We start from the raw sequence: 24,829 nt of genomic DNA on the forward strand, positions 1-24,829 counted from the left end.
CAAAGTAAACACATGTCAAAGGACACACTTGATTGTAGGAAAATCAGGTGTTGGGTGAGAGGGTATTCTGATGGCAGGAAGCTGCAATGGACAAAGAAATGCCAGCAAGAGAATAGAGAAAGTCAGGTTGCTCATCATAAAGCTTAGATTCTGAGAAGACGCATATAAAAATGGGAAAGAATAGAGTATATAGGAGAATGCTATAGTAGAATTAAGGAGTGCTAGTAGAGTTTAGGAGCGCTAGTAGAATTAAGGCCTGTTCTACACAGAGATGCTATTTTTCTTTCCCGTTTGGTTGCAAAGGATGATATATTGTCTACTGTAAAAGATATAATAATTTGACTCTTACAGTACATAAAAAATAAATGTTGCTCTCAGCTTGAAGTAGTTCTTTCAGGCCATATTCCAAGTTGCATGATTGATCTGCATATTTCACAAGAGCAGATTTCCTGCATGCTACTAATCTTGAGATTGCACGGCACGGCTTCCTCCTCAAATCTTGGTCGGCCTTCTTTCACTTGGCTGATGTAAAGAATGGTGAGATGGCTGGTTTCCCCCCTACTCTTTATTGGAGAAATTGCGGGGTGGACTCTAGTGTACGGCAGAATACATAGCTGTCTTCTGTCTGCCACTTAACTGTTTAATTTGAAAACCCTCGTAACAAGCATACAGTCGAATTGCATCACACGCACATTTAACTTTCAGTAATTCGGGTATACACTCTCGGCTGCAGCTGTATCCTAGTCTTCTGCCTATGACTCTCTCTGCCTGCCTCCTTTCTCCTCTGGTCTCTTGATTGCTCGCATATGGAGAGGAGGGGAGGCAGCAGAAACACATGGGCTTTCCCCTAGCTGCCAGGTAAAAAGAACGGCACCGTATTTTTCGCTCTATAGGACGCACTTTTTCCCCTTCAAAAATGAAGGGGAAATGTGTGTGCGTCCTATGGAGCGAAGACGCCATAGCCCTGCGACCCTCTCCCGGGTGGAGAGGTGACGCGCGGCTATGGCAGGAGCCTCCATAGCCGCGCGTCACTTCTCCACCCGGGAGAGTGTGCACGGGGCTAAAGCAACCCCCCGCGACCCTCTCCCAGCTGGAGAGGTGACGCGCGCCTATGTCAGGAGCCTCTCCGCTGTGCCTTTCCGCTGCTCCCTGACCTGCTCTTTGGGGCTGGTGGTGGGCTTCCCCCCGCCAGCCCCAAAGAGCATGTCGAAAGGAACCTGAAGCCTGGAGAGCGAGAGGGGTCGGTGCGCACCGACCCCTCTCGCTCTCCAGGCTTCCAAGGTAGCCTACCTACCAAGGTAGAACGCACCTTAAACGGCACCTTGTTTTAGAGCGGGAAAACAAGAGGGGGAAAATTCTCCCACTCTCTGCGCAGCGCCTCCTGCCACTTCGCTGAAGGGGCGCTGGGCAGAGAGCGGAATAATTTTTTTCCCTTGTTCTCCCACCTCTAAAACAAGGTGCGTCCTGTTGTCCGGTGCGTCCTATGGTGCGAAAAATACGGTAATTTTGGTTATATGCAATTTTTGCATATACGTGCTGCTTCTGGAATGTAACCTGCACATGTGACTAGACTGTAATTGTAGTTGTTCAAGAAAAATATGCAATTAAATATACCACTGCAAAGTGCCCCAGATTTTGGTACTTCTTAGGAACGGATGGGTTAAACCACAGAGCCTAGGACTTGCCGATCAGAAGGTCGGCAGTTCGAATCCCCGCGACAGGGTGAGCTCCCGTTGCTCGGTCCCTGCTCCTGCCAACCTAGCAGTTCGAAAGCACGTCAAAAGTGCAAGTATATAAATAGGTACCACTCCGGCGGGAAGGTAAACTGCGTTTCCGTGCACTGGTCTGGTTCGCCAGAAGCGGCTTAATGATGCTGGCCATGTGACCTGGAAGCTGTACGCCAGCTCCCTTGGCCAATAAAGAGAGATGAGCGCTGCAACCCCAGAGTCGGTCACGACTGGACCTAATGGTTAGGGGTACCTTTACCTTTACCTAGGAACGGATTGATGATAAATCTGGCACAGTGGAAATCGTGAACATCCCAAGGGAGCCATGATGACAGCCCAGTGGGATTTGGCATATTTCTTTTCTTCCTTAATGGACTTACAGTGGTACCTCAGGTTACAGACGCTTCAGGTTACAGACGCTTCAGGTTACAGACTCTGCTAACCCAGAAATAGTACCTTAAGAACTTTGCTTCAGGATGAGAACAGAAATTGTGCGGCGGCGGCAGGAGGCCCCATTAGCTAAAGTGGTACCTCAGGTTAAGAACAGTTTCAAGTTAAGAGCAGACCTCCAGAGTGAATTAAGTTCTTAACCCGAGGTACCACTGTATTTACCTCCAGAATCCTTATCAAACAAAGAACTTATTACTGGTTCCATTAAGTCTGTTTCCAGTGTAACACACAAGAAGGAGAGAAACAGCTGCAATGGTAAAGTGAAAGCAGTGTGCAGGCACTTAGCAGAAGAGTGGAATTTGGTGTATGTCCATTTTTGGGTGGTGGAAGGAAAATAAAAGCGAATGCGCTGTCTTGTGACAACATCTTAAGCAGTCACAAGATGCAAAAGGCTCTTGCCGTTCAGCTCAACACATCATATGAATGCCGGGCCTGTGTCCTTTTAGTAAACGGCCCTGAGAATCGGGCCCACCCTAATTCTCTGCATTGCCACCAGCAGAAAACATCTGTTCTTCGATCTGGAAATTACTGCAGGAAACCAATCTGGCATGGGATACTGAGTCATATTGAAACTTCATTTCAAGAAATAGTCTGGGAAAGGGAAGAGCTGTGGACTTGGTACTCTTCCCAGTAGCTGATTTATTGAGAAATATCCAGTGCTGGAGAGAAGTAAATCACGATTTAAATTAGCTGCCTCTCTAGAGGAATCTTATTGCCACTCCCCAGATTATGATTTCAAGTCTTGGGATGTTCTCCCAAGTCACTTGTGAGAAACAGATGAGTAAACAGAGGAGCCCCTAGGTTTTCTTTGATACCCGCCTTCCGATAAGTCATTATGCATTATGATTTGGAAAAGTAATTGCAATAAAAAATTAAAAAAAACCTTGGAAGCAGCTCTTATTTTGTTTTATTGTTTTGATGAATCGACATGTGCATGATAAAAATCTTGAGTTTTTCATATCTCACATAGCAACACACTCATTGGAAACCACAGCCAATCCCTGCTCTCAGATGAGTGTGACCTGTAATGATGCACATGTTTCCAAAAACCTGTTCCTCGTATTCATACTTCACAGTTGTTGTTTTTTTAAAAAAATATTTTTATTAAAGTTTTCTTGGTTTACAAAGGTATGCGCAATGTCTCTTTTTTCAAGTTACATTTTCCATAGGTCAGTTTCATTTGTTGAGACATTAGGAAGAAAGGGGGAGGGGAGAGGGGGGGAAAAGGCGAGTGGGGTGGGGTCGGGAGGCGATGTTTTTAATTTGCTTAATGTATGTGTGGGGTTTTGTGTCAGCGTCGTTTGTGCGGGTTCTCTTTGCTATTCGCTTGTGTTCCTTTGGTGGTGAGAGAAATTGGGGTTGGCCTAGGGTGTGGTTGCTTGTTTGTGATTGGCTGTGGTGATCTTTGTTTTCTTGTGTGAGTGGGGTGTGTGTGTGTTTTTGAATCAGGTTAGCCATATTGATTTGTATGCTGTTGGTGGATTCTTGTCATTGTCTTGTTGGGCTGTGTATGGGATAAAAGGAAGCCATACCGGGGTAAAGGTATCTTCTTCTATTTGTCCCCCTGTCAGTTTCAGTTTATTGGTTAATTTTTCTAGTGGGGCTGTTTCCCGTACTATTTGGTACCATTGGTCCATGCTCACTCCTAACAGGTCTCTCCAGTGTCTGGCTATTGTGTTTCTGGTTGCTGAGAGAAGGTGGGCTATGAGTTCTTTGTGATGTGAGTGGGCATTATTGTCTTGGAATATGTTTAGTAGATCCAGTTCTGGGGTGATTTCTAACACTTGCTTAGTTATTTTACATATTTCTTGTATGGCTGTTGTCCAAAATAGTTGGATTTTGGGGCATTCCCACCACATGTGTATGTATGTGCCTGTGGAGGTGCACCCTCTCCAGCATTTTGGTGAGGTTCCTGGGCGTATTAGTGCTAATTTCCTTGATGTTAGGTACCACCTATAGATGAGATTCAGAGTGAGTTCTCTCCTTCTCGTTGATATGGATTTAAGGGGGCGTTTAGACCACATTCTGGTCCACTGAATGGGGTTTTCACACTTCACAGTTGAAGAGGTATAGTTAAAATTCTCTTGATTGCGTTGTGTGTAACAACTCATAGAAAAAGCCATTTTGTAAGTGTCTATATGTTTCCCCATAGCGGTAGCATGAAATATAACCATGGGTGAGTTCAGCTTGAATATCTTCTGGAGTTATTTAGCCAAGTTTTACACAGAGTAGACCTGTTGAACTTAATGGCCCTAACATGGTCATGTTGGTTAATTTCATTATAATGTGCATAAAATGGTCCAAATGAGTGTTTTCAGTGGCTCATACGGAGTTCAATGGAACAAAGTAAACAAAGCAGTGGGATTGTAAAGATGATAGTAACTTCCGCTACAGTATCTAGGCTCAATATTAAGGGTGTTTTCCATAACTGCATTTGCCCCCCTTTTTGCAATTAATGACCAACAATGAAAAAGAAAAATCACAACAGTATGTTCTTTTGGAAACAGCCAAACAATAACAAGGGAGTATCAACAACAACACATGTGGATTTCAACAGATCTTGTTCAGAGAAGCAGATTTTATACAACAGCAACATTAATTAAACGAAGGCAGATGCCCTCCTAGATATATTGTGTACTGCAATACTGTGTGTGACTATGATCCTACGCACTTTTACCTGGAAGTAAGCCCCACTGAGCACAGTTGACGCCATGAGCAGCCATGCATAGGACTGTATTGTTAGTGTTCACGTACACAACCCTTTACAATGTAAAGTTTGCATAGCAAGCACAGTATCAGCACTGGAAATGATCTTACCGTTTGGTTATTTTAGCAAGGGCTTGGATACAGAGTAGGGATGCGGGTGGCACTGTGGTCTAAACCACAGAGCCTGGGGCTTGCTGATCAGAAGGTTGGCGGTTCGAATCCCTGCGACGGGGTGAGCTCCCGTTGCTCGGTCCCTGCTTCTGCCAACGTAGCAGTTCGAAAGCATGTCAAGTGCAAGTAAATAAATAGGTACCACTCCGGTGGGAAGGTAAACAGCATTTCCATGTGCTGCTCTGGTTCGCCAGAAGCGGCTTAGTCATGCTGGCCACATGACCCGGCAAAACTGTGTGCAGACAAACGCCGGCTCCCTCGGCCAGTAAAGTGAGATGAGTGCCGCAACCCCAGAGTCGTCCGCGACTGGACCTAACGGTCAGGGGTCCCTTTACCTTTGGATACAGAGTAAACTGCAGTATTGCAAATCAGAACTGATTGTCAATTTCTTTGTGGTTGCACAAGCCACTCCAGAAAGGAAGCATCTCTCTTATCACTGTCTAAGCAATATAATCTTGGAAATTGACCCCAGTGGGTCCAGAACCACCCTCCCAAGAGCAACAGCACTGCTGAAAAACAGCAACAAGGATGGAGCTCCAGTGATGCGCTGGGGGTGCCCATCTGGTCCTCATGCTGTTGGGTCCATACAGCCCCGATCTTGCTGCCAACCTGCCAAGCCCCATCCAGGTAACTCTAGCAATATTGCTGTTGTTAGGACAACTCCACACATCTGCCCCTCCGCCCACTAACCATCATAATCCGTGAGTTTCTTCCTTCCTTTAGTGACCTTGTTGTGCCGTTATGTGTGCTCTTTGTTGCTGCCTATACAGTCATACCTTGGTTCCCGAATGGCTTAGTTAACGAACAAATTGACTCCCTAAACCCGGAAGTGAGTGTTCCGGTTTGCGGACGTTTTTCGGAAGCTGAACATCCGACGCAGCTTCCGCTTGAGTGCTGGAAGCTCCTTCAGCCAATCAGAAGCTGCGCCTTGGTTTTCGAACATTTCGAGAGTCGAATGGACTCCCGGAACAAATTAAGTTCGAGAACTAAGGTACCACTGTGTTTCAAAAAAATTATTTCCTAAATAGAATTCCATGAGATTAGGTGGGAGCGGCCGCCAGCACACAGAGACTAATAATACTACTTACATTTTGTGGCTAGGCTCAAGCAGTTAAGTCTAGAAAATTAAGAAGGCATGTTAAACATTTTAAAGTGCACATTCTTAAGTATTCTGCTAAAATGATCTTTGCCAAATGCTTGTCCGGATAAACATCTGAGTGAGCAAGCAGATGCAACACAGAGAAATCGTTGGTTGGGTCTGTACGTGCCTTAAAGGTTTAATAGTAGCTGCCAGTGGGGGGGGGGAGGGATTAGGGGACTCTGTTGAAGGGAGAAGAGTGCCTAACCCCGCCCCCTATTCCAATAATAATAATAATAATTAATAATAATTTATTGCTTATACTCTGCCCATCTGGCTGGGTTTCCCCAGCCACTCTGGGCGGTTTCCAGCAAAATATTAAAATGGAATAATTCATCAAATATTAAAAGCTTCCCTAAACAGGGTTGCCTTCAGATGTCTTCTAAAAGTCAGATAGTTGTTTATTTCCTTGACATCTGATGGGAGGGCGTTCCACAGGGCGGGTGCCACTACCGAGAAGGCCCTCTGTCTGGTTCCCTGTAACTTCACTTCTCGCAGGGAGGGAACCACCAGAAGGCCCTTGGGGCTAGACCTCGCTTTCCGGGCTGAATGATGGGGGTGGAGACGCTCCTTCAGGTATACTAGGCCGAGGCCGTTTGCTGCTATTTGCTCCATGAGACAACGAAATTCAAATACTCATCTGCTATTTTTTTTAAGAAGGCGAGATCCTATCACAAGGATCATAATGTCATAACTATTCTTTATATACGTAAAATAGCATTCCTGTTGAGATATGACAGGCACCCATCATCTGTGCTTTGTGGAAACAGTTGAAGTCCTATTTCCCAGTTGGATGAATGGGTCTCCGCCATTTTGATTTGGTTTCTTCAACATATCTGCTGGTTTTTGTGTTGTTTTGAACTGTTTTTAGCTGTTTTTTACTGAACACTACCTTGTGATGCTTGCATGGAAGGTGATGAATGATGATGATGGCTATAAATACGTACCTAGCCTTAGAAGCAAAAGACAGTACTTTTATTCAGGGCAAAATACTGCTGGCGCTATTAAGAGGGGAAAGGGTTGTAGCACCTTTCACAGACCTAATTGAAAGACCATACTTTCACAACCCCTCCTTCCTCCACACCTTTTAGCTGTAGAATATTCATTATAAACTGAGGAGGCAAGTCTTGTAGGGTGTTAAAAAAAAAAAAGGTGTTGAATGCAAACCTTTTTAAAAAATCACACGTTTTTCAACATGTGGCACCTGCAGAGGATCTTTTATCAAGAGTAGCAAATTAACATAGGGTTCTTTTTATTATTATTGTGCAACACCACGGATTCCCACGGTTTTTGCAAAAGAGATTTGAAAGCTGTTCCCACAACTGCTTCAGCTCTCCACACTGCTGACAAAGCAAACCTCTACAAAGCATCTTAACTGCTTACGTTGTTTTGCCCACAGGTACACAAGCATCTCAACCAGTACTGTTAATTGGAAACTCCGTAGAAGAGCCATTTCTGCCTTTGACTATATTCTCTCTGCCTTACTCGTGCTGACTTAGTGTTTTGATGTCACAGACGCCCTAGTCTGGCAGATTTGGGCCTACCAGTCTGATGTCAGAGCAGTTAGCTTTGACCAGAAGAGCAATTTGACAGGGCCTTTTGAAACTAGTAACTTCTGAATTTTGAGGTCTGTGATCAAGCTACATTAAAATTAAGCCCTAGAATGGCATTGGTTTTCAAAATACGCCCTTCTGGTTCTATTTGTTTTGGAGCTTCCAGGTCAGTGTTTCCCAAACTCGGGTTTCCAGCTGTTTTTTTTCTGACTACAGTTCCCATCATCCCTGACCACTGGTCTTGCTAGCTAGGGATGGTGGGATTTGTAGTCCAAAAACTGCTGGAGACCCAAGTTTGGGAAAACACTGTTCCAGATGGAAATGGGTAAGAACATACCATATGTATTTGTGAAAGCAAAAACCAGAATACAGAAACTATCTGTTTGTTTGTTTGTCTGTCAGTCTGTCATCTATCTACCTGTCTATCAATCTATTTTTATTGAATTTATATACCGTCCTATACCCACAGGGTATATGAAACGCTTCCTAATGTGGCCTTGAAATGAGGATAAACATGTGATTTTGAAGGAAGAAAAATCCCCTTATAGTTGAGCCACTTTGTTCTTTTGGCAATTGGCAAAAAGAAAAAAAAAAGGGTGCAACTTTCTACTTGTTAACATCAAGCTACCTAAGACAGTAATTTAAAAAAATAAATCTGTGAGCAGTATTAGGGTAAACAGATTATAGAACTGAACAAAATGTGCTTCAGATAAGTGAAACAATTTTACCTCCTAAAAGTATGTTTGCTTGTTCCCAGCTATCTGCCTTTATAAATAAACTAGTACATTGAACACCCTTATGCTTTTTATGTTTGGAACTATGTTTTTCCACCAGCTTGGTTTCTAAACCAAACCATAATATACACCTGCCTCTCGTGGGTATACTCTATTTCTCCCATGCTTGGATTACTACTTAAGTGTTATGGAGTCTTCATCTGACCTGTGTTTGTGTCTTCTTTAGGAACCTGTGTGAAGTGCAACAAAGGTGTATATGGTGCAAACCAAGCTTGCCAGGCAATGGGGAATCTCTACCACGACGGATGCTTTACCTGTGGGGCATGTAGTAAGTATCTGTTATATCAAGGAAAAGCTTCTCTGTTTACAGGCGAGACAAGATTTGCAGAAAACGTGTGCCTTGCAGTGAAAAAAATGAGCACAAACCTGATGTCAGAGGTCAGCAAAGTCAGGTATCTGCTGATCTCCAAAACTTAGCAGAGGCTCCTAAAATGCTGCCTTAACTCTTCATAATTTTTTCTTTCACATGTGCACTTCTGCAGATATGCAGGAGTGGGGAGACCTAGGCCCTCAGCACTTTTGCATTCCTGGCACAATCTTTGCCTCCTTTTAATTAGGAAGGGATTTTTAATTGCATGGTGAACTCCTGGAATATCTATCCAGTCTTCCCACATCTTTGTCTCTTCTTTTTGATTATGACAGCCAACTTCTTCAGTCAAATTCTCCCCAGTCAAGCTGTTTTGGGGCAAGAGGCAATACATCATTGCCCATCTTCAGCAGCTGGACTGAGGAAAATATTCAGCCAGTGGGCTGAAAAATCAGGTGAACAACCTCCTTCTCATACTGGTAGATGGGACTCCAATCAGGAATTGGGAAATAAGCTTCTCTGATGTTAGATTGGTGGTTAGATTTTCTCTTCCCCTGCCCCCCATTTCATAGATGGAAGAGTAACCATTTTACAGAGAGTTAGCAAGTGTTTGGAGTCCTATAATAATACGTTTATGGTTCTGCTGGAAGTAGAGAGCGTTCCACTCTCATGGTCTCTGTCTCTTTCCATTGAGACAACTATTTTAGTCATACCTGTTTATATTTAGAGGGATGTTTGTTAGTGTGTATTCAGTGGCAGTAAAGGCCACCTGGCTCTTGAGTATATATACTCGGGACCTCGTACCTCACTTCCCAAAATAGGGATTCCATTCTTTCTTGTACTCATAGTTACGATAAATGCTTCACTGTTTCCGGGAATGCGTTTTATATAAATCTCTAAATTTACTCGTGCCTTGCAGGCTTATATAAGCATCTCTTCAATAATAGTTGAAACACAAGCTCTTGTCATCTTACACCGGTTTTGAAGGCTTAGCGCACAGGCTTTTCAGACTTCTACTTTCAGGGAACCTTTTCATGGGAACTTGTCTACTGGAGAACCTCTGAAACTTGCAAAGGGTTCCAGTGTGAGATGTGGGGAGTCGGCTGGGTGTGTTGAACTCGGCACCTCATGCAAACCGAATGTGTGCCAAAGAATACACCTCATGGCTGGCATTTTGGAGGGGAAGGTTGTAGCTCAGAGGTAGAGAATCAGATTTGCAAACCAGAAGCTTCAGGTTCCATCCCTGTGTCAGGCAGCAGTGGACCCAACCCCCATGGCAGGTTGCCAGGAACAGATAAGACAAGGAAAAGTACCAACTGCTTTTTATTCAGTATTCACAGAGAGAGGCTTGGGAATGCAGCCTCTTAGAATAATGGCATTGTCCTGAGTGAGTCTCCACCATCTCCCTCCCCTTCATGTGTCATCACTACGGGTGCTGAGAAGTGTCCTGTGCCTTTGAGCTCTTTGCTCTCCTACTTTCAATGCTTGCTAGGAGATGGGGGTCTGGAATGCTTTCTAAAGACGCTGTGTCCATCAGCTGTCCCTACCCGATGCTTCTTCTTCCTCCTCTCCCATTATTTCCCAGCTTTCCCCCTCATCTGCCTCTGAGTTGTGATCTCCCTCAAACCCCTGTTGTAATTCTGAACTGCCGTCTTCTTCTCTGGAAGGGTCAGGCTGGGGAGGTGGTCTCCACCATTCCTCCTCTGTCCGGTCCCTGACACACTGGCGTCTCCAGCTACGGCTAGGAGAGAGCCCTTCCTTAAACCCTGGAGAGCTGCTAGGCAGTATAGACCAGATGTGGAGAACCTTTGGCCCACCATAGGTTGCTGAACTACAAATCCCATAATCCCTAATTGTTGGCCAGGTCCTTTGGGGCTAATGGGAATAGTAGTTCAGCAACATTTGGAGTGCCAAAGGTCACACCTGGTGTAGACAGTACTAAGCTAGATGGGGGAAAGGGTTCTGACTCCATATCAGCTTCCCATGTTCCTATGAACACCACTACTGGTGGACAAGCTGTCTTTCCAAGGGGCTTGTCTGCTTTTAGTGACCTTCTCCTTTGGGAAACTGTCATGTCCCAGGCCAGACGACTTGCCCAATGGATCCAAGTTACAAGAAAGGAGATTCTGACTAAACATCAGGAAGAACTTTCTGCATGACAGTGGAGCACGTTGGCATGAATGACGTTATCTGATACCATAGATTCCCTTTTAAACCGAAACTGCTCCCATGTCCTCATCTTGATTAGGCTTCTGTTTAAAAATATTTAAATAAGCGGGCTTAGCTGCCCAGAGCTACAAATGCTCTAAATTCTACACTATAAATAGGTTGTGCCCTTGAAAGTAAACCCCATTTATTTCAGTCGCACTTGCTTGCAAAAAAAGTATGCTTAGGTTTGGTATTTATATGGAGATTTGTATTTTGGCGTTGATGATAAATGCACTGCATATATAATTAGTATTATTCCGTATCAAATGAATGTCAGAGTTAATCCTCTCTATGTGGATGGGACTCTGCCATATTTCCTAGCCATTACAAAGTCGTTGCATTAGCATTGCCCTCAGTAAAAATACAAATGATAGATCTGTGACCTTAAAATGCCCAAGGAGTCAAAAATCAAATTGGAGCGCTCAGGCATATTTACATGGGTTTATTGTGAAGGACTCTTGAGAGTCCCATGGACTGCAAGAAGATCAAACTGATCCATTCTTGAGGAAATCAGCCCTGAGTGTTCACTGGAAGGACAGATCCTGAAGCTGAGGCTGCAATACTTTGGCCACCTCATGAGAAGAGAAGACTCCCTAGAAAAGACCCTGATGTTGGGAAAGATGGAGGGCACAAGGAGAAGGGGACGACAGAGGATGAGATGGTTGGATAGTGTTCTCGAAGCTACCAGCAAGAATTTAACCAAACTGTGGGAGGTAGTGGAAGACGGGAGTGCCTGGCGTGCTCTGGTCCAGGGGGTCACGAAGAGTCAGACAGGACTAAACAACTAAACAACAACATTGTGAAGAACACCTGTCCTTCCTACTTCATATGTTTTCTACAGAAGATTGTATTCTACAGAATGCACCTAACTCAGTTGCCACATAAACCTGTGTCGCCATCCTGTATACAGGAAGTTGCTTTGTATTCTCTCTTGGACAGGCTTTTATAACTTGAGGGCTGCTTTAGGAGGCAAGAGCTATGGCTGAGGACTCCAGTACTTGGGTTTGCTTCAGGAATTGCTCATGGGACTGGCTGTAACACACGACGCCTCACCAGCTTTCCTCTGACGCAAACCCTTTGCACAAGAGAAATGAGGTCACATCCCTTTTTGCATGTGGCTGCAGAAGCAGTTTTTGCAGTTCAGCTTGGACATATGGCTTGCTGAAGGATCAGTAAAATCACTCTTCTCGATACAGGCCATAATTCACAAGACAGGTACACTTTACTGCGGCACAGAAATAAGCATTGAAAACCATGTAGTATATCGTTTCACCTGCCAAAGACCCTTTGATACTAGTCTAGTTTCACACATTTGTTTGGAACGCAAACTCTTCCCAGCAATATTGTATAAGCCACATAGACTTGGCATTTTCGTGTCATATGTTTCTCATATTTTGAGCTGTCTTGAACCATGAGGTCATGATAGGAAGGATGAGAGCCAAATAAAAAAAGTGCAGAGGAAGTACTTTAAATGACTGAAAGAAATTAGGAGAGGTAAAAGGCTTAAAAACGAAAAAGAAGATGTTTGACATGCAGTGGGAACTGATGTTCCAGATGTTAGGTAAATCATAAAATCCACAATTGGAGCCTGAAGTTTTTCACATCTTGGAAAGGGGGTGAGTTATGCCAGCAAATAGAAATGGTGTTTTGTTCTTTTGGTGTTCTGTCCTTAATAACAGAGGTGAGAATGATTGTTGAGGAAAGGTATAGGCTGCTGCTTCTATGGTGTACCTTCATTGGAAGATGGTTGGAGTTTTTTGTAACATTAAGGTAAAGGGACCCCTGACCATTAGGTCCAGTCGTGACCAACTCTGGGGTTGCGGCGCTCATCTTGCTGGATTGGCCAAGGGAGCTGGCGTACAGCTTCCGATGTGGCCAGCATGACTAAGCCGCTTCTGGCGAACCAGAGCAGCGCACGGAAACGCCGTTTACCTTCCCGCCGGAGCAGTACCTATTTATCTACTTGCACTCTGATGTGCTTTCGAACTGCTAAGTTGGCAGGAGCAGGGACCGAGCAACGGGAGCTCACTCCGTCGTGGGGATTCGAACTGCCAACCTTCTGATCGGCAAGTCCTAGGCTCTGTGGTTTAACCCACAGCGCCACCCGCTTTTCATCTTTAAACAGTTTAACATGGTTGTATCTTTGTTTATATTAGAGCATTATGCTTTTGTAGCATTATACATTGCTTCTGATGTAATGCTTATACATAGGTTCAAGTGAGTTTCCAGGAAAACGTTGGAGAATGTGAGATAAACAACGGACCTGGTTTTGTTTCACTGAACAACCCGCCATATACTTCTGAGGTGGAAAAGTGGATGTATATGCTTTTAATTAATGAAAAGCCCCTTCACTCCCCCCTCCCATGTCGACTCAAAGATAAAGATAAAGCTAGATTCACCATAAAACTCTATCATTCCATGGACCTTCACCCAGAATACAGTTGGAATGATTGCCATCAGAATTAATATTTAAAATACTATTTTCACAGTTTCCATGAACTTCAAACTTTTCCCAAATCCCCACTGTACGTTTTTTTGGGGGGGAAATGTATTGAGTACCTAGCTAGTTGTGTTAAAATCTTCAGAGATCTAACTCAAATGCTGATGAGAGACATGTTCACTTGTCTGCCTTGTTGGCTTGGGCTTGTTTTCTTGGTTTCTTTTTGAACTAGGGTAATAAGCATGGACAGAACCAGTACAAAAATAGGAAACAGTCAAAAGTGCAAGGGATTGATGCTGACCACAGGGAGTCTGGCGACTGATTTACTATTTGCCTGATGTGGGTTCAGGAGCATGTTCAGACCGAATAAAACATCTCCTTTGACGTAAATGAAACTGAGTCCCACAGTGTTCAGTGGAGTTAGGTTCTTCCTGGTAATCCGAATTTTATATTACAGAGGTCCAAAGTCCAAAATTCATTTTGATTATATGGGCCCTGCTGTCCGCTGGATAATAAAGAGGGGCATCTAGAAGATAAAAACATGCTACTGTTAAGTCTTAAGTATGAGGGAATGAGAACTGTTGCTTAAATGGATCAGCCCTGCACAAGCGACAGGCATCAAATCTTTAATTACAAACTGCAAAGGGAAAATATGTCCTGTAATTACAGTCAGTAAAAAAGGACAGGAGAAATACCAACGTGGTTATTTCGTTCATGAACTTTGGCTGGCAGTGAAATGGATGAGTATAGCAGACAGTGGACTTGAAGTATTGCTAGGAACCAAGAGTTCAGGACCCAGCCTCTCTGTAGTAGTAATTAGCTGTTTCTGGAGAAGCCCATAAATTAAGCTGTCTGACATTCCTATGAGAGGGCATCATAGTAAGCAGAATTTACCCTCAGTGTATGTCTTCAAAGAGGTATGCAGGTGGTCTGATGCAATAAAGCACAACCTCTGTCTCTTGAGAACCGTATTATGTCTCTCAAGTAAGAGAATGTCTTATATTTCAGAATATCACAGCTTCATAAGAATGAAAAGAGCCTTATTTTAGAATCCTGCAGCTCCACACATCACATTGCTTTAGGCTGAAATCCTATAACCACTTACTTGGGAGTAAGCTCTTAGTGGTGCATATTCTGAGAAGGCTTGCACTGACTTTTTAATTTTATTTTTAACTGTTAATCTGGCAGCTGCGTTGGCTCCAGTCGTCTGCACTTCAATTTTTTAATTTTTACATTCAGACATATTTATGCGAGACAGCACAGTGAAGCAAAAGACTCTTGGGATTTGGCCCTTATAAAGCTACAGGCACCTTTCATCCTAGATTTGATATTCTGTTAAGCGGTAACAGAACATAATAAACAGTGCAAATTGCATCGTTCTGTCATAGCCACATCATTGCTGCCAAGTTTAAAGACAGACACAATGCAGAATTTCTGTTAAGTGACTTGTGCCTGTCACATAAGTGGTAGCTATCCAAGATATGTCCTTTTTTTTCCAGTGAGAACTTTCATTGCCCAGAAAAATTATCTGAAGTGGGAGTATTTCATGTGGTTGCAAAGTCCTCCCTTCGCGTTCTTTCCCTGCCCTTGTGAAAAGTATTGGCTGTAAAAAGCCAAAAAGCCTTCAGACAGCTGCTTGTTTTGATAACCGCTTGGGCTTTTTAAACCATTGAATTGAGACCCAACTGGCTTGGGTTCCTGAGGCACATTTTCTTTTGTGACTCGCAGGCTAGTCCTTGAGATTTGGACCCAGAGTTTTCAGGGACATCTTGCAACGTTCCAGTAAAACTGCATCTCTGCATAGAGGGGTGGAGAAACTCTCTGTAAATGTGGAATTCAGTGCCCAGAACACATGGGCCTTAGCAGAATATGAGCCATACACATTATCAGGGAATAATTTGAGCTATAGTTTCATGAGAGGTGAGCCCCGGAATCAATTATAAAACCAAGTAATATGTAAAGTGATAAAATGGCTATGTGCAGGTCCAGTTTGCTTCTGATAGCTCAGTGATTTATTTATTTCAAATATCCCAATAACACAGATATTCTGGAAGAGCGCTGTTAGTTGTCACCCATGTTTCAGAGGCCAAATTGGCCTCAACCAGAAGTGGGGCATTTATTGCTGTGGAACAATAATCCAGCAGAGATTCAGCAGGCATCCTGGCTTTTGACTTTCAAGCTTCTCTTGAAATATTAATATAATATAATATATAATACAATATAATATAATATAATATAATATAATATAATATAATATAATATGCTGACAGGCATATGCAGATGTTTAAAATGTCTCTGGAGTAGGAGTAGCCAGTCATTTTAATGATTGTTTTGGCTTGTTTAGAAATGCTTTCATGTTATTGTACACTGCTCTTGTGTTTTGCAAGGGGACGGGGTATATAAATACTTACATAAACAGACAAGCATGCATCCTTTCCTTCATTGGTCAGGCAGCATTCTTAGGGTTTCTTACGAAAGGATTTTTTCAAAAATTACAAATGTTGCAAAACAAAACCACAAAATAGCACAACTTGTGATAAATTGAATTGAAGCAATAAAAACACACACAACACCTTCAAACCGTGCAGCTCGAAAAGCTGGCAGTGTATAAAAGCTTAGGAAGATTTTTTAAAAAAATAATAATAATAATTTTGCCCAGTACTGAAATGATAGTTAGGTGTTGAGGCATGTTCTTTGGGGAGCACATTCCCCAAACAGGATGTTACCTACCTGGTTTGGTACCTACCTTGGGCAGCAATCCTAACCCTGGCCCCTGACCAACAGGGTTACCCCGCTGAGTGTGTCCATTGGGGAAGAAGGTATTGAGGGACCAACAGATTGCAGGTCACGTGACAGCAGTGGGTCCAGCTTGGGTCCAAAGCATTGTGCCCTGGAGCTCTGCGCTGAGAGAGTCATGCTAGCTTCCTTCTGCGGGACGAGGCTGGCAGTGACCAGCAGCGATGGGCAGAGGGACAGCTGTGCCCAGTGCAAGCCACCCTTCCCTGGGACAAAGGATCCTTGGAGGGTTCCACCTGTTGCATCCTCTGCTTGTATATATTCAGACCCAACGCTTCTAAGCTCCTTCCTTATTCAGAAGGCTTACTATCAGCGGAGCAACATCAGATACAACCTATACAATTTGGGTCTTGCACTGTGGGAATATTTAAAATCTGTAAGGTGGACATTTACAGAATCGTTTTATCCCACAAGGACTGAGCATCTATTTTTTCCTGCCTTGACGAGAGGCGCCATCTGGTGTTAATGCGATGAGTCAGGTATAGGGAAATGTTTATCCCCTGCTATCGCCACCTCTGTATCCTTTAACGCATTCTCTTTAATTGGCGAATTGTGACCGACATAATTGGTCACGGCCCTTGCCTAAAACGGATTGCAAGAGTAGTGGCGCTCCCATTTTATTTTATTTTTTTAACGAGCTTTTCACATTTTCTAAGATGAGGAAGTTGAGAGTGGGAAGGAAGAATGAGATGGACAGAAGTGTGGGGCTCATGTTACAGGTTAGAGTCGAAAGCCAGCACCAGGTTAAATGGTGCTCTAAAGTAGGATCATAGGGACGCAGGTGGCGCTGTGGGTTAAACCACACAGCCTAGGACTTGCCGATCGGAAGGTCGGCAGTTCGAATCCCCGCGAAGGAGTGAGCTCCTGTTGCTCGGTCCTGCTCCTGCCCATCTAGCAGTTCGAAAGCGCCTCAAAGTGCAAGTAGATAAATAGGTACCGCTCTGGCGGGAAGGTAAACGGCGTTTCCGTGCGCTGCTCTGGTTCGCCATAAGTGGCTTAGTCATGCTGGCCACATGACCTGGAAGCTGTACGCCGGCTCCCTCGGCCTATAGAGCGAGATGAGCGCCGCAACCCCAGAGTTAGTCACGACTGGACCTAATGGTCAGGGGTCCCTTTACCTTTAAAGTAGGATCATAGAATCGTAGAGTTGGAAGGGACGCTGAGGACCATCTACTCCAGCCCCCTGCAATGCAGGAGTATGCAGCTGCCCCATATGGGGATTGAAGCTACAACCTTGGCGTTATCAGTACCACGGTCTTAGCAACTAAGCTATCAGAGCAAATATTTTCTGTGTGCACCTGTGCAATATAATGACAGCACAGGTCCTAGCTTGGAGTTACGCTATGAATTAAAAAGCCCTGAATGATATATAGCCTTTGCTTCTTCATGCTACAGTTCTGCAGTAAGGAATTGTGGATGCACACTAAAGCACAGGTCAGGATTGCGGCATCTGTCCTAGCGTTTAGTTGCATTGAAACTGCATCTTTATTTCTGGCTTCCATTGGTGGCATTCAGATGTTTTATTTATTGGTCTTTGATCATATCCTCCTCCTCCCCTTTCCCTTTCAGGTCGGAAGCTGAGAGGAAAAGCCTTTTATTTTGTTAATGGGAAAGTGTTTTGTGAAGAAGACTTCCTGGTGAGTAAGCTGCAGGCTCTTGCGTGTTGTTGCTCGTGGAGGGAATGCTAAATGAGGTTGAGGATTGCAGGGTGGAGAACCCACTGGCAATGGGTCAGGTTATGTGTCCAACATGTTGCTAGAGTGTTGGATTTTTAATAATAATTTATTATTGATACTGCGCCCATCTGGCTGAGTTTCCCCAGACACTCTGGGCGGCTCCCAACAGAATATTAAAAACACAATGAAATATCAAACATTAAAAACTTCCCTAAACAGGGCTGCCTTCAGATGTCTTCTAATTGTCAGATAGTTGTTTATTTCCTTGACATCTGAAGAGTAAGGCATGAATTAACACCTCTTCTTATCTGTTGTGTCTGATTAAGCACCTTTGTGAAAGCAGAGAGGATCTTAAATGAGGCAATCAGTGCTGATGACTCCCTCCCCCCCAAAAAAGGGGGGGGGGAGAATTGCAGCATTGTGATTTGCACTTTTCCCTTACTTGTCCATACGGACTGAAATGCAGGTGTAAGATTCAAGTATAGATTCTAGATTCTAGATTTTTGTTCACACAGTCCTCATGTGTACCTATGTACCTATGGAAAGTAAATAAATAAATGATTTGTGCATCTAGGTGTATTGCAGATATTAATATTGCACAGTTTAAAGCGACTGGATGCATGAAAACCAACTCCTTTTTGGAAATGAAACATTGTCAAGGCCCGTAAAGGTAAAGGGACCCCTGACCGTTAGGTCCAGTCGTGACCGACTCTGGGGTTGCGGCGCTCATCTCGCTTTATTGGCCGAGGGAGCCGGTGTACAGCTTCCGGGTCGTGTGGCCAGCATGACTAAGCCGCTTCTGGCAAACCAGAGCAGCGCACGGAAACGCCGTTTACCTTCCCGCCGGAGCGGTACCTATTTATCTACTTGCACTTTGACGTGCTTTCAAACTGCTAGGTGGGCAGGAGCAGGGACTGAGCAACGGGAGCTCATATGTTTAATTAAAACTTCACTTGCTGAACTTTCTCCAAATCAAAACCGAAACATCTAATGTTACATCCAAACAGTTCCGTGAGACATATGCCAGTCCAAAGCATAGGCTCAGCATTTTATAAATTACGAAATACTCTAAACAGGGGTCTGTCTCTCCTTTCAGCATCCATTTTGCCTGGAGCTGTTTCCCTGGAGAGCTTCATTTGCATCCTTACTCCCACTGAGTCTGGGAAGGTCTTCAGCAACCACCCTTTTGAGATAACAAACTTGACATTTGATCACTCTAATGTGTTCTAAGGTTAAAACATCGGGTCAGAGCTACCTGAGAACAACAACAACCCATCAAGGAGCCCAGAGACCACTTCTTGCTCTTGGCCTCAATGGAAACTTATAGTCAAACCCTTTCACCAATTCCCATTTCAGTGTGAATTAAACCAGTTATACTTAACATAGCGTACTGTTTATTCATGTTGCTTTTACTACTAATGATTGGGCAATTACTGAGTGGCAGTAATTGGACAGTCATATATTGGCTACATAATATATAATTACGAGATTATGTCTGAGATATAAAGGAGCCTCATACGTATGAGCTTGTCCACAAAGGTTGTTTATACACCGTGTTATTAAGCTGGCAAGTGGTTTTCAAGGCAGCCCTAGTGTTCACATACGTTATTTCAGCAATACTTAATCCAACCTACTGAGGCAAATGAGTGTCTGAGGTCGAAGGCCTGCGGATTGCCTAATGTCTTTGTTGCTAAAATGAGGTTAAAACTGGGGACTTTGTTCTCATTGTCTCTTCGTTGCACTAGCATTTGGGAATATGTTTTTTTTTTTAATTGAAGGAAGGAAGCTTTTAAAGAAAGTAATAAAAGCTGTTTTGGGGGGGAATCATGTGCCCAGAGACATTATAGTGGCTATGCAGCCTGGTCAGCTAGCCTTATTCCAGTTAAGAAAGTAGGAAAATGTTGCTCATGCTTTTACTCAAAAGGTTTAAGCATACTTTCTTTTCCCACTACAGTATTCAGGCTTCCAGCAGTCAGCTGACAGGTGTTTCATATGTGGCCATTTGATCATGGACATGGTAAGTGACCTTTGTGTGTGGAAAACACGCTATGGAGGGAAAGTCCCCGTAATTTTAGAATGATGTCCCAAATGGAAAATATAAGAATGAAATGTTGCTGCTCTACGCCATCCACTTCTTATTGTATGAGGAGTAAGGAAAATGAGGAAAGCAAACCTAATCCAATTGTGTGCTTTTGTCTTGTTTATAATTTTTGTGTGTGCATTTTTTAAGGTATGCAGATGCTCACATCCTGTAAAACGAAATATGTGGGAGAGCGCTGATTTCATTTTTTTCTGTAATCTCTTGTGATTGCACATGATTCTTAATGCTTCCACTGTAGCCTCTCTAACAATGGGGAGGGCTTTTGGAATGCAAACGAGGGTTGTCCTCTGATTAACGAAACCCTAGTCAAGGAATAAGGTGGGTTTTAGTCAATCGCTTAACTAAATAATTCTGTATAAACTTGTATGCCAGAACAAACAATCTAAACCCAGGTGCCACATGCAACTTCCAGCCTTACTTGAACCAGCGAACAGCTGGTTGCTGTAATCAAGAGCAGCCTTTCGGGGCATAAAAATAAAGACATTTTAAATCTTACCTGAGTTTTCTCGCAATAGTTGTTTGGAAATTCTATTCGCTTTTTCTGTGTCCTGATTGAATTCACTCTTGCCACCTGCTCCCTGTCTTTTCAGACTGGATGCTGTTTCGCTTGCTTCAAATTCCATCGGAATTACGACGACAGAAATATGCTGTCATTTCTGCCTCTTGCCAGTAATTTCCTACCAAAATTGCTCAAATTAATTACAGGATTCCTGATGTCATGGCATGGTTGCTGTGAAGCAGAGCACCATTAAGGGAACAATTTACAAGCATCCCTATGTTGTTGTAATCGTTCCTTACACTCCTTTGCAATTGCTTCTGTATTGCATTTTTTTAAAAAATCTGAATGCTCGTTCAGAAGCATTTTCCTGTTTCTTATTGCAGATTTTGCAAGCTCTGGGGAAGTCGTACCATCCTGGCTGCTTTCGTTGTGTGATCTGCAATGAATGTCTGGATGGAGTGCCGTTCACGGTAGACAGTGAGAACAAAATCTACTGTGTCCGAGATTACCACAAGTAAGGGGGAGGGGAATCTAAACAGACGTGGCTGTAAGCAAGAGCTGCTGAAATCAGTGTGATTTGCTTGCAAGTAAATATGTGTATTCACAGGAAGGCAGTAATGCTTGCTGATCATGAAGGTGCATCAAGTAATGTAAAAATTCTAGCAACCTATATTCTCATCGGGACGCGGGTGGCGCTGTGGGTTAAACCACAGAGCCTAGGACTTGCCAATCAGAAGGTCGGCGGTTCGAATCCCCGTGATGGGGTGAGCTCCCGTTGCTCAGTCCCTGCTCCTGCCCACCTAGCAGTCTGAAAGCACGTCAAAGTGCAAGTAGATAAATAGGTACCGCTCCAGCGGGAAGGTAAACGGCGTTTCCGTGCGCTGCTCTGGTTCGCCAGAAGCGGCTTAGTCATGCTGGCCACATGACCCGGAAGATGTATGCCGGCTCCCTCAGCCAGTAAAGCGAGATGAGCGCCGCAACCCCAGAGTCGGCCACGGCTGGACCTAATGGTCAGGGGTCCCTTTACCTTTACCTATATTCTCATCATCTTCTGCCCTTAGGACAGAGATGAGCAGATTTCAGGCTTCTCAGATCTGCTATAATCCCAAGATCCAGGAACCAGTCAGGTGCAAATGATACACAGTTAGAATTAAAGAACAGGGTCCAGGAATTGGTTTTGAAAACCAAATCTGCTCATAGTTGTTTCACACAAAACGCCACACCTGGCTAGTTTTCTTCATTTGCGCAGCCTAATTTAGGTGCAACAAGTAGCTTGCTGTTCTCAAAACAATTTGGAGTTGGGAAACCCTTGCCAATCTACTGCAGCAAATCGCTCAAGAGATTCCCAGTAGATTCCAACCTCCCTTTTGCCCCCTTCTGCTCTCGGAGTCCCTCTCACCAGCCTTTTCCCATGCTCCCATTTTCACTAGAACTGGGAAAACGCGAGGTTGGGACCCCAGTGTGCTTTGGAGAACGTGCAAAGTGTTCAATGCCCATTGAAACAATATTTTTAAATGATTCAAATCTGGGTTCTCTTTCATGTTTGTAACTTGCCTTTTTTTTTTATGAAGGGTTTTGGCGCCAAAATGTGCAGCCTGTGGTCTTCCTATTCTGCCAAGTGAGGTAAGTGATTTATATTTTTTGCTTCCACCTTTTCTCAGTAATGGGACGCGGGTGGCGCTGTGGGTTAAACCACAGAGCCTAGGGCTTGCCGATGAGAAGGTCGGCGGTTCAGATCCCCACGACGGGGTGAGCTCCCATTGCTTGGTCCCAGCTCCTGCCAACCTAGCAGTTCGAAAGCACGTCAAAGTGCAAGTAGATAAATAGGTACCGCTCCGGCGGGAAGGTAAATGGCGTTTCCGTGTGCTGCTCTGGTTCGCCAGAAGCGGCTTAGTCATGCTGGCCACATGACCCGGAAGCTGTCTGCGGACAAACGCCGGCTCCCTCGGCCAGTAAAGCAAGATGAGCACCGCAACCCCAGAGTCATCTGCGACTGGACCTAATGGTCAGGGGTCCCTTTACCTTTCTCAGTAATACTACAGCCTCCCAGTTATTTGCAGTAGTCTTATTCTAAGCTCTGAGTTGAAGCATGGCTAGACCACCTGCCCTTAGATCATCTGAAGAACTTCTACTTATGTCACTGCCCCCTGCAGAATATCCTAGGGTGGTGACCTGGAAACTGGCATTTCCCCCCCCCCCTTCTCCGTGCTCTGTGGAAGGCCCTCCCCTCTGCCATATGTGACACAGCAACCACCTGTTGCTTCAGACATCTTTTGAAGACATACCTTTTTCTTTGGGCTTTCCTTGACCCATAGGATCGGACCCATTTTTAGGGATATGAACCCCCTAAATCTATTTTATTTGCTTTTTTACTGTTTTCATTAGTTTTAGGTTGCTTTTTTTAAAGGGGGGGTGTTGGGTTTCTATTTTGCACAAACTGTGTGCCACTAAAAAAAAAAACAAGAACCCCAAGTGCTTTAGAAATGCTTTTAAATAAACAAATCTCTGTGAGTGGAATATTAGCAAGGCCCCCAGTCTTGTGAAAGATGTGAAGAGCTCCTAACTGGAGTCATAGATAGATTTGACAAAGGCTGCTGTGGCACTTGAAAAACTAACAGATTCCTTGAGGCATGAGGTTTTATAGATGGTTCTCTGTAGACAGGTCTTTACAGTGGCGTAGCGTGGGGGGTGCAGGGGGGGCCGGCCGCACCGGGCGCAACATCTGGGGGTTAGGGTTAGAGGCGCAAATCCACAGGTTAGGGGGCGCAAATTACTTGCCTTGCCCCGGGTGCTGACAACCCACGCTACGCCACTGGGTCTTTAAGGTGCCATTTCTCTGGGAAGTGGACTTTGCCATAGTTAATGGTTTCCATTGGTTTTAATGGAATTTAGCCAAATCTTAACTTCTGCTGGTTTGGATCCTAAGGATACAATCCAACAAAAGTTTGTGGCACCTAACCCCCACTTAAATAAATGGAACTGCAGAGCTGAGTTGCAATCCTGTAACTGCAATCCTAAGGACACTTGCTAGAGAGTAAGGCACATTTTAACTCAGTGGGACTTGTTTCTGAGTAAACATGCTCAGGATCATCCAGAAAGCTATGCTGATTTTAGTGAGACTTAGGTGCGCCTAACACATCTTGGATTGCATCCAAAATCCTCATGCCCTTCCACCTCTAATTTGGAAAGAAAAATCTTCCTCAAAACTGGAGTAAGTTATGCACAGCAATCAAATGTATGTTCAGAGTCTTAAGTCACAGAAAAAAAACTATTTTACATGGGTGTTCCTTTGCACAGAACTTTGAAAGCATGACTCTCCTCCCCCTTTTTGCTATTTGCTGACCAAAAATATGTGAGCTATGCTTGGGATTGCTGTTCCAAGCAATAACACTTGAGAATGTTTAAATGCTATGGGGTATCTCCTGTAAAATTTTGTCTTTGCTTAAATCAGTGTGATCAGGGATTTTTCTTTTTAGCGTGTAGATATTAGGTTTGTCTCACTTGGGGAGGCTGCCAGAAGTTTGCACAAACCTTGTGTTTAGGCATTCGCTTCATCCTTCACTTTGCCCTAAGAAAGTTTCACGTGGCCCAGAGCAAATTCCAGATTAGTTCATTTCAGCCCATCTCTCCTTTTTTTAAAAAACAACACCTTTTGTCTTTGTTTTGTGCTTTAATGTTCCCAGGGATCCGATGAGACTATACGTGTTGTGTCAATGCACAAGGATTACCATGTGGAATGTTACTGCTGTGAGGTAGGGCAGCTGTTCATTACAGACACAATATAAAGTAAATAGAAGTAGCAAGTATATGTAGTTTTAAGACAGTTGTTTCTTAACCGCTAGAGGGTATCCTGAACTGACCAATGGTTTGATGGGAGTTGTAGTCCAACATCATCTGGAGAGGGACCAAATTGGACACCATTGATCTGAAATAACTCAAAAGCAGTAGTGCGTCATTCATTTCCAGATGGGACACCAGTAAATAATGTGATCCTTCTCACATGAATCGGATGCACGACAGGCAATTCTTACGTATTTTCACAATGAATTTATTTTGCTTCGTATGGGGTTAATATGGATGTCAGGACCTTGATTACCCCCCTAGAGGCTGTTAGTTTTAGCTTGACTAGCTCAAGTCAAGGCATAACGCTGCCGGTCTCATAAAAACAAGAGATTGTCTTCACTAGTCAGTTTGACATGCCTTTCAATAGGCCACAGAAATTCTGTCTAACCCCAAGCCATGCCAATTGTTAAAATAACACCA

General features: G+C 43.9%; 1 protein-coding gene across 2 annotated transcripts in view; it reads left to right on the forward strand.

Annotated features, from left to right (window-relative positions):
* The window catches only part of LIMD1 (LIM domain containing 1), a 41,013-nt gene that overhangs the window by 14,651 nt on the left and 1,533 nt on the right, over positions 1-24,829 (forward strand). For both annotated transcript variants that reach the window (XM_083577997.1, XM_083577998.1), the window contains exons 3-8: positions 8,706-8,807; positions 17,860-17,927; positions 19,921-19,983; positions 20,950-21,080; positions 22,138-22,189; positions 24,250-24,318. In XM_083577997.1, the coding sequence (XP_083434123.1) occupies positions 8,706-8,807; positions 17,860-17,927; positions 19,921-19,983; positions 20,950-21,080; positions 22,138-22,189; positions 24,250-24,318 (485 nt within the window). The remainder of the gene's footprint in view (positions 1-8,705; positions 8,808-17,859; positions 17,928-19,920; positions 19,984-20,949; positions 21,081-22,137; positions 22,190-24,249; positions 24,319-24,829) is intronic.

This window comes from Podarcis filfolensis (genome assembly GCF_964270895.1).
Source record: "Podarcis filfolensis genome assembly, chromosome: 12".
NCBI classification, from domain to species: domain Eukaryota; kingdom Metazoa; phylum Chordata; class Lepidosauria; order Squamata; family Lacertidae; genus Podarcis; species Podarcis filfolensis.